Source organism: Chroicocephalus ridibundus, chromosome 5 (genome assembly GCF_963924245.1).
Source record: "Chroicocephalus ridibundus chromosome 5, bChrRid1.1, whole genome shotgun sequence".
NCBI classification, from domain to species: Eukaryota; Metazoa; Chordata; class Aves; order Charadriiformes; family Laridae; genus Chroicocephalus; species Chroicocephalus ridibundus.
Window position 1 is genome coordinate 33,798,296 of NC_086288.1, and position 10,155 is coordinate 33,808,450.

At 46.4% G+C, this 10,155-nt stretch overlaps 1 protein-coding gene across 5 annotated transcripts in view; it reads right to left on the reverse strand.

Annotated features, from left to right (window-relative positions):
- Positions 1 to 8,706, reverse strand: part of HERC3 (HECT and RLD domain containing E3 ubiquitin protein ligase 3) — a 54,887-nt gene extending 46,181 nt beyond the window's left edge. For 3 of the 5 annotated variants that reach the window (XR_010071408.1, XR_010071409.1, XM_063337210.1), the window contains exons 1-2: positions 8,448 to 8,651; positions 3,436 to 3,693 (exon numbers count right to left, since the gene is read on the reverse strand). Coding sequence is in view for 3 of the 5 variants with exons in the window: in XM_063337210.1 (XP_063193280.1) it covers positions 3,436 to 3,661 (226 nt within the window). In the remaining 2 variants the exon portion in view is untranslated. The other 2 variants (XM_063337211.1, XM_063337213.1) reach the window with 2 other exon arrangements.
- Between the last annotated feature and the right edge of the window lie 1,449 nt (positions 8,707 to 10,155).

Sequence of the window (10,155 nt, forward strand, 5' to 3'; positions counted from 1 at the left end):
TAGCTTTTAGTCGAAAGGAACGCTCTTTTAGTTAGGATAAACTTCTTAGACATCTTAAATATTAATTTTACCGCCACAGTGTAAAATCCAAGGAACAGGCACTTCCAGAAAATAAACTTCTATTGACTCATACTCTTCCACTGACATATACTCCCCCAGTAATTTCTGGTCCCTGTAGAGGAGAGGCACAAGAACCACTTCACTGGTTGCTATCCTGTCTCTGCATTGCGTCCACAAAGCTCAATTGATGTGACAGTAAACACAGCTTTTAATTAACAAGTTTCTTTCATTTCAAAAGGTGCCCTTCTAAAGGGCTCCTCAAAGAGGAATTACTGAAACACACTTTTATGCCACTGTGTGATGTTTTTGTGAGGAGCATGAATGAGAGGCAAAATTGAATCTTCCTGTTAAAAATATGTGTAAATGGGCAACAGAACAGGAGGAAATAAAAATAATTATTTGGAATACATCATAAGGGAAGAAAGGGAGGCAAAGTCTTCAAAAGCACTCACTGCAAATATAACAACCCTTCTCCCACTGGAAGTCATTAGTAAAACCTGCAAGCTTTTCAAGGAGAACAGGGTTAGACCCATGTTCAGTGCATTATAAAGTCCCAGAATTTTATTCACAAGGACATCATCCTGGGAAATAACCATTTCTGGATAAACATCATGATCATATTCTGAAAACACAAACCGAAGCTTTTTAGCATGCTGGCAGAATAAGTCTCACATACACACACACAAAAAAAAAGTTGAGAGGTAAAAGGGAGTTTCCTCTTATGATGCCAGACCTGGGCAGCAAGAATGAGAAAACTCCACCCCTCTGAAGTCATCTAGCATTTTTATACAGCCTTCAAGAGGTTCAAGAGCCCCTGCATATTTTCATGTCCTGATTGTCACCCTCAAACACAACCAAGCTGCTCTGCAGGCCATGGTAAGCATTTCTAAAGTCCAGAGGGGGCTCTCCAGAGGCTGCCTGGAGGGGACAATCAGTTCTGGATCACAGCCCGCCACAGAAGGCAATGCAGCTCACTTCCAGAACTAGGCAGAGGTCAGCCACTTTTAGCCGCCCCCACAGGCTAGTCAGTATCAAACCAAAAGGCAGTAAAACCAAGAGGCCTCAGCCCACACTGCCCTGCCTGGCAGAGGCTGGAGAGGTGTAACTTGCAAGACTCCCAGTTCCAGGCATTTCTCCCATTCTCTCCCTCAAATACCTGCTGGCAGTCTTCTCTCTATCATCTTCAACAGCTCAGGACCCTACGCCTCACACATACGTCTTCACCTCCTACCATGTCTTTATTCATTGGTCCACAACTAACGGAGAGTAAGAAAGATGATCTTTGACATACCTTTCTATACAGAAGGTGTAAGGCTGTCTTTAATCCCCTGCAGGGGAGGTGGGGTAGAAAGAGGAGGGCTTGATTCTTCTTGTTCCTCTTTGCAAAAGAGAACTAAGAAATTCAGTTCCCATTGCTGCAAGCCAAAGCGGACCCACACAAAGCAGTGTGTGGGATGGGACTCTCCCCCAGTTTGTTGTTATCACAAAGATTGCTGTGGCTGTTCACCATGAGCTAAAAAGAGAAGTTATTCCCTACTTTACAGCACAGCCCTCCCACCTGCCCCAGCCAGCAGAAACTCCATGGCAGGCAGAGCCAGCAGTGCTGTCAGGAGAGAAAGGCGGTTTCTCAAGGATGGTCACAGGCTCCTCAGAGAACGGCACTGCAGAACCTTTTTCAGAATAACTGCAAGTTAGCGTCACATCTTAGTAACAGTCCCATAATTTAAAGTGCCGATGGGCATTTGGGATCAAATCCAAATAAATTTTTATTTCTATTCACAAATCTCAGACTGCACCTCTTCTAGGTTCCTAGCTGAAGGCAGGATTACCTATTTGCTAGAGGTCTACACTTCAGCATTCAGGATTCATGCGATCCATTCCCAACTCTGATCTACTCGCTGTGAAGCCTCCATTTTCATTACCATTTTATGCTTGCTTTTCTTTATGGACACACAGCAGGCTAGGCCAAAGGTGTTTCTCAGAGTACAGATCTTTACAGCACACAGAACAATAGTACTGAATTTCTGGGGCCTCTGCGCTATAGTCACACAGCTAGTTAGGGGACTTACAGGAAAAAGTATCCTCATCAGGTCAGGTGAAATATTCACTAGGCTCAGCTTCCTTTACCTAAGCATCTCATTAATTCAAGGGCCTAAGTTTACAGGTCCTCAGAAGATGAACAGTGGTTGTGCAGACAGGACTTAAGCATTCCTGACAGTCCTGACCTGTTTTAGTAATTGCCTAAAAACCACTTTTAGGAAAATCAAAAGAGGGCAGATTCAAGGTCAACTCCTCTAATCCAGCATCATGGACATCCAGCATGCCACGTCTATCACCTCATGCTTGAGAGAAAGAGACAGAAGACACACAGACAGAAAAAAAGAGTAGTGGAATCAGTCAGGTCAGATTTGCACATACTACATGGGAAACTAGATATTTTGTATCTATTGTGCAATAATAAGGTAAGCTACAGAAGCCCCAAGTCCTACAGAGGGTACCCGGCAGTTTGAAGAATGATGATGTCTTATGCTCTGATTACCCACGGAGGCATTTTTATTATATTACGGAAACAGAAATACCTGTATCTTTACCACATGCCAAAACCAAGTAGTTAATGAAAAGCGAATTGGAAGTCCAACATTCAAAAGAAAGTCAGTAAGGCTTCAGGGTTTCTCAGAGTAACAATACACAATTAAACCACTCTTAAACCACTTCTTCACCCTGGGAAGGAGAGGCGTTAGCTGCCTGTGGTTCTGCCTGTTAGAACACAATGAAGGCAATGCAATTTGAGTCTGTGGAACACAAGGCTACAATGACCTCCTTCTAGATTAAGAAAGCATGAAGGGGAGAAGGCACAAGTCAACAAAGTATTTCCAAGAGGGGAAAACAAAATTTATAAACCCTCTTGGCCAAAAGCAAATTTATTCTCCACAACTATACTCAATACAGATCTATTCTCTTTGAGGTAAATGAGAAAATTCCCAACAATAACTGCACAAGAGTAGGCATAAGGATGCAGCACAGTTGGAAAGACAAAGCAGACGACACTTGTGACTCATGGCCTTCTCCTCCCTTTTATAAAAAAGGCAACATAATGCCAAATAACAAAATCTGCCCTGAGACCATCTGCGCTTGCCTCTGTTTTGATGCATTTCCCAGACAAACTGAGCAGACCTGTCTCCCCACCCATGCTGCTCAGCTTTAGCTTTCCTGAGCCAGCAAATATTATTCAGCATCATTACTGTGTTATCACACATAATCTTCAGCTCTGTTAGCTGCCCCAGCTCCATAGCAAACAACACAAAGCAGCTTCCATGATTTTCCTAGCCCACCAGCCTCAAGAGAGTTTGAAGCACATATAGAAAGCAGACTTACCTGGCTTGCTTCCTTCACAGTCATGCCCCAGTTGGCCTTTGGTGTTCAAGCCACAGGTATACACTTCCCCATCTTCCAACAGGAACACAGAGTGGTTTCCTCCACATGCCACCTCCTTGACATTTCTGTCATGAATGAATCCATACACCTGCGGTTCAGGAATGATGACCTGGAGGTTGCTACCTATCCCAGGTTGTCCAAAAGACGAGTATCCCCAGCATAGCATTTTCTCTCTTTTCAGCAAGTCATGTATCCTTCCTGGGCAAGGGAAAGAGAGGAAGGAGTGTGAATAAAGCAAGTACTCAACAAGTGATCTCACAGATCTGCTCAGAGATGAGCTGCTCAGAACAGGAGGTGGAAACAACCAAAAAAGGCATTTCCTACATGACTGTTAGGCTTGTGGACTGATGGTAAAAAGGGATTTCCACCATTGCACAGACAAACAAAGAGGAATCAAGACAGCTCAGCTCAGGTACTGAGTCAGCACCTTCATGCCCTGGCCATCTCCATCTGTAAGGCAGTAGAAGTGTTCTGAAACACGGCAGACCTGAGCTTATATTACACTAAAAATCACTCTGCTTCAAAAAAAAAATCAAAAATCAACCATCTCCCCAAACCAACCGTGATGCTTTTTAGACTGATGGGTCCAAACCTGAACTTTTAGAGTTATAGTGTCATATTTGAGAGCACTGCTTAAAGAAATCTTTAAAATATATCTCAAAGGCGGTCAAACTAGTCCTGAACAGACCGACATAGGCCTTTGTGGTATACCAGCCAATGCAGAACTGTATTATTTCTGATAAACCCAGATTAAGAAGTATTTTGCTCAACTGAACACATTCTTGCACCCAAATACATGCACGTACACACACATCCCGAAACCGCAGCAAGAACTTCCCAAGCAGCAGCAGTTCACGTGGAGCAGCACAGTGACAGCTTGGCCCCGACAGCAACATACAGATAACATTGACACAACTTGCCAGCAGTCAGGTGTTATCTCTTCTGCCGCGCTCAGTGAAAGTCAGGGATTTCAAAACAGGGTAACATGGGAAGGGAAAAAACACAGCTATATAAAAAGGCCCAAGGAATTACTCAGCCTAAAATTGATAATGACAACAGAATGCTAGTGCATAAAAGCTGGGGGGAGGGAAACAGCTCTTATTCCAGAAGCAGCATGTGAAAGATTTTAGTAACACTCACTTGTCACTCCTAATCTCAATAGGTTTGGGTTATTTGTTAAACATGCTATATTAATAAGACATTGAGAACTCCTCTGCTTGAACCAGAAAGCAATTAAAGCTTTTTTTTTGTAAAGGGAAGAAGAAAGAAGAGAATAAAATGAAAGATCCGAGACATCAAGTCTTATGACTCACCATGCCAAGTTTTAAGCTAAGGCAATTTACAGCAGCAGCAGCATTTACTACCTCAGCACAGGATCAAAAAGCAAAAAGTAACCCTTGAAGCGCGAAAGATTCCTCGAGGAAACGAGATTCCTTCTCCCACACTGAGCGGATAGGAAACATGTGCGTTCAGTTTGTTTCCAAAGCTTGGTGCTAATTCAGGCTCTAGGTATTAGCAATAAAGCCTTTCCTAATCTAAGCCCTAAGCATCTCTTACCTCACTATCCTTGCCTGTCAGTTGCAGTCCCTTCCACTGAGGCAGGGCTGAGATGGATGGGGGAGGGAAAGGATTGGATTTTTCAGTTCTACTTCATCAGTGGTGCAATTTCCTACCACAAACCATTTACTAGCATCTCTTATTAGGTGCTCTAAAGCATGCTATGAATCCCATTTATCTCTAATCAGCCCTTGCTCCTTTATAGCATAATTCAATTCATGCACATCCACACGTGTGCTTATCACCGTCCAGCTCCAAAGCACCCAGAGGAAAAAAGCAGGTAGTCACAGGACTCTTTCTAGTTAAATCAGTTGTGCACACTCTGTGCTTATTTCCCCTCAACACAAAAGCCTGATGGAAGATACCCTCTACACTGCCTACACTATTTCCTACACTAAGAATAGGAATGCCATGGGACGCAGAAAAATTAAAGTGCGTGCATGTGCTTTAAATGACACAACTGCTATATTTATAGTGAACTTCATGTTGCCTCAAAAAAAAACCCAGCGTAAGTAACACCCTGAAGGTGGCAACGCTTAAGGCAGGGAATCATTTCAAAACTGACACCTGAAACAGCAGAAATCTGGGACTGCCATTTCTCTCAGACTGGGGAATTACCTTGTTATGAAGATATAAGCACCACAATAGAGCAAACCTGGAGATCCAAAGATCACATTCCCTGCTAGTACAAGTGGATCTTGCCTCTGAGCTAAAAGATTTTACCACTATATGACTTGAACTACAATGACATGGTAGAATATGAGCTAAATATTAATTTGGGATATCTTTCTAAAAGGGTTCCTGAACAGTCTGCTCCCCATAGACTACAGTCATTTTTCCTAGTGCTAATTTCATTTAAAATGCTAAAAATACTTTAATTACTTTCCTTGTGTTCATATTCCACACAAGAAGTTGCTGTAATGGGCAGGGGGGATGTGACGTGAGTGGCAATAGACAGGTTTTCCTCCTGGTAAGACGCTATTTAAAACAGGAAGAGTTCAAACTCCTAGTAATTGATATGCACACTAGGGTGATATATCAGAGGAGTTCATCCATCATTCACGTTAGTGGCCAGACTTTCTGAAGCACCCTGAAGTTTAGCAATCCCTATGGCAGATGATGAGGCATGCCAGATCCTTCAGAAAATCTGGTCTTAAATAGATTTTTGGTTATTTTTTTTAAAAGCATCTCCCTTGAATCCCACCCCCATCCACCAAACATTTTGCTGATAAATCCCTGTGCAGCTCTATTCCAAGGGGACAGAGCAGCACTTCCCACTTACGAGTAAAAACCGACATAGACACTTTCCATTTGAGTGTATGGGCACAACCAAATATTTTCTATCGGCCTGGTAAGCCACATTTTCAATTTACTTATTTTGAAGACATAACACATTTTAAAAACCACAACTGTTTTAATGTTTGATTTTTTTCTCCCCCCAGAAAAGCTGCTGCAAGTCTTAATACATCATGTGTTCAAGTAGGAGCTGTGTCCTGAAACACAACAAGGCTTCAAATGACAATTTCACGCTCCGTTTCCAATCTGGTTAAGGCAGTTACTCTTCTTTGACATTAGCGGAGGAAGTAAAAATGTTATACTGCAAACTACCTCTACAAGCTGCATACCCTCCTTATTCTAAAACAATTCTATAAAAAGTTTCTAGTGTGGGCAGGCACTAACACAGATGTGTGCCTGCACATACACACATATATAAAATACAGATAAGGTTTATATTCATTTACCTGAAATTTTAAAAGTGACTAATTATTCCTAGTGCTTAGCTCAATACATCTTAAGAAAGTTGAATTTTTACCCTCAGAGGACAAGCACTTAGATAAGGTAGTTTTGTGGGTTTTTTTTTTTAAATGCACCAGTTAGTGCATTCCCAGTCCCTTTTAAAAACTGGATTGCAAAAAGTGCAAGAGCAGCAGTACCCAACCACATCACCTATTCCTGTTCTTCACAGATCACAACACAGCCAGCTTAGTATTTATATTTTAGAGATAAGAACAGATGCAACACAAAGCTGGTCATTTGCAGAGACTCCCCATATATAGGAAAAAAAAAAAAAGGGGGGGGAAGAGGAAGGGAAGGAGAGGGGAGGGGAGAAAGGTATAACTCAACCTCCTCAAACACTGACATTCCAGGAACAATTCACCATCAAAGCAGTGAAGGACATATACAGCACAGCTAGAGAAAGGAAAATCTCACACTGTGGGGAATATTTTGAGGCAATGTATTGTGGATGGAAGATCCACCCTCTGCTATAATAAGGCTCAGCTAACATACTAAGTATATATCCTTTGGTGAGAAAACAACCGTGGTGGTTTGTTAAAATAATAATGCTGCATGTAAGATCATGACAGGATGTGTTTTACTTTGCCCTTCCCCCCCCCCTTTTTTCTTTCTTTTTCATAGCTATCGTGACATACACAGTCTCTTCACATAATCATACAAATATACTCTAAAGCTATAGCTGCAACCGCAAGTGTGCCCTTTCTGGAAAAGTTAGTTAAGTAAACATTGCGCTTGCAACAAGCAACACTCAAGGCTGAAGGCTCTCTAAACAAAGAGATCTGCCAACTGGCAGGGCATCAATAAACAAGTTTTTTCCTTCCCTGTTGTTTGTGAGATTTCAACTAGCAAATGTGCTCCTTTTATCAGCATTGCCCAACAATGAAGGGATTTACTGCTTCTTTCTGCCACTATGCCTCCAAGCCCACTTTTTTTTTTCCTTCCTTTTGCCTTCGTTCTACTCCAAATCAATGTCCAGTGCAGACCAGGCTGCAGAGCAAGAGAATACAAGGTGCAACAGGGAACAAGTTACAGCAGAAACAGAGCATTTCTGCTGTATAACCCACACAGCCTCAGCAAGAGGCATCCCTATAGGAAAAAAAACAACATTTAAAAATAGATAAATAAAAACCAAATGCGACACCCTCCCCATCATCTCCATTTTGCAGTCCCAGTGAGAAGAACACCTCCCTGCCTTCACGCCGGGCACAGGCTTCTTGGCTTCCGTGCTTAACACTGCTGCCCCCCAGGCCCAGGCCCAGGTTCCCCGCGGGGACCGGCGGGCACACCGACCCCCCCACCCCCCCGGGCCTCGGGCACCCGCCGTCGCCCCCAGCCCCGGCACCCCACGGCAGCAGCCCCCTGCCCGCCCCACGGCCACCCGCGACCGGTGATGCAGCAGCAGCGCTGACCGGCTCCTGCCGCAGCCCCGCCGCCGCCCCCGGCTCCCCGCACCGGGCCCGGGGAGGCCCCGCCCGGGGACGCGCATCCTGCGCCAGGGGGCGGCGGGGCTCCGCCATGCCACCGTGATGCTCCCTGCACCCTCACCCCGCCGCCGTTGCTTTTTGCCCCGTCTCCGCTCCCCCCTCCCCGCCACGCACCATTCCGGTACCAGGACCTGCAGCGGCCCCGCCGGGGAACGCGGCTTTCCCTCCACCGGCCAGGCCCGACTCCGGCGCAACGGTTGGGGGTCCAACGCGGCAAGGCTCTGACCGCGCCGAGCGGGGCACCCAAGGAAAGCAGCTGCCGCCGACCCCTCCCTTTGCCCCCGTTCCCCGACGGCCGCCACAGCCCCTCTCTCCGCCGCTCACCTGCCACCTGCCCCGCCGCTGCCGCCACGGCAACGAGGAAGTCCAGCCCCCCGACACTGGGAGTGACGCCTCAGGGCGGCCAATGGGAAGCGTGGGGTTGGCCCGGGCGCACCAATCGGCGGCGGGCGCAGCATCTCGCCCCGCCCCCCGGCGTTCTGTCGGCCGCCGGGTCCCCGCCGCTGGCGGTGGCTCCCGCCGTCTCCCGGCCGCCGCCAACTCGGCGCTTCCCCCGGGCCCGTGAGGCGGGGGCGGGAAGGCCCCCGCGCGGGACACGCACCGCCCGAACAGCCCACGGCACCGTCCGGCGACGGGCCGGACCCGAGGCAGCGCGACGGGCTGCTGCGGACTCCCTTAGGCCGGGCCAGGCCCGGCCCGGCTGCCGGTGCTGTCATGCCTGGCCAGCCTGGTCGGTCTGTTCAGGGAATCTCCTCTCCCTGAAGCCAGGGCGCCGCTTGGGGTCAGAGCTCAGTGCGGTCACCCGGCACACCCGGCCTTCCTGCCAGCGGGGGAAAGCCACAGGAGCCGAGGCCGCTGGCAAAGGCCGAGCGCCACGGACAGCCAGCTCAGCCGTGAACCACGGCCAGGGGCTGTGACTGCAGAGACTGAGCGAGTCTTGCAGGCTAAGGAGATCAGCAGCTGTACTAAAGACAATAGAAAACAACGGGCAAAGTTAAGCATATAGAATCATAGAACCATTTTGGTTGGAAGGGACCTTTAAGATCATTGAATCCAACCATCAACCTAACACTGCCAAAATCACCGCTAAACCGTGTCCCTCAGCACCACGTCTACCTGTCTTTTAAATACCTTCAGGGATAGCGATTCCACCACTTCCTGGGCAGCCTGTTCCAGCGCTTGGTAACCCTTTCGGTGAAGAAATTTTTCCTAATATCCAATCTAAACCTCCCCTGGCATAACTTGTTTCCTCTCATCCTACCACCTGTTACTGAGAAGAGACCGACCCCCACCTTGCTACACCCTCCTTTCAGGTAGCTGTAGAGAGCGATAAGGTCTCCCCTCAGACTCCTTTTCTCCGGGCTAAACAACCCCAGTTCCCTCAGCCGCTCCCCATAACATTTGTGCTGTAGACCCCTGACCAGCCTCATTGCCCTTCTCTGGACTCGATCCAGAATCTCTATGTCTTTCTTGTAGTATGCAATTATTATAGAATTTAAGCTATCCTAAATGGAGGTCTCAAGGGAAAGCCAGCTTTCCACTGTTTAAAATTACTCTTGGTTTTGTTAAACATGAAATCTCACTTACTAATAACAGTAGTCAGTTCCTTTCCCCTCCTTTTTTTTCATCCCGTATTTTACATGGCCTCTAGGCACTTGACAGGCTTGTTTGTTTAGGAACTCATACTCAACATAAGGTTGAAACTTATACAAAGTTTCAACCTTAGGAAAATATCTGTGGTCAAAGTATAAATCTCTGCTGGGAGAAAGAGTGGAAAAAAAAAAAAAGAGGCCAATGAGCCAGCAATTATATAACTCCCGAG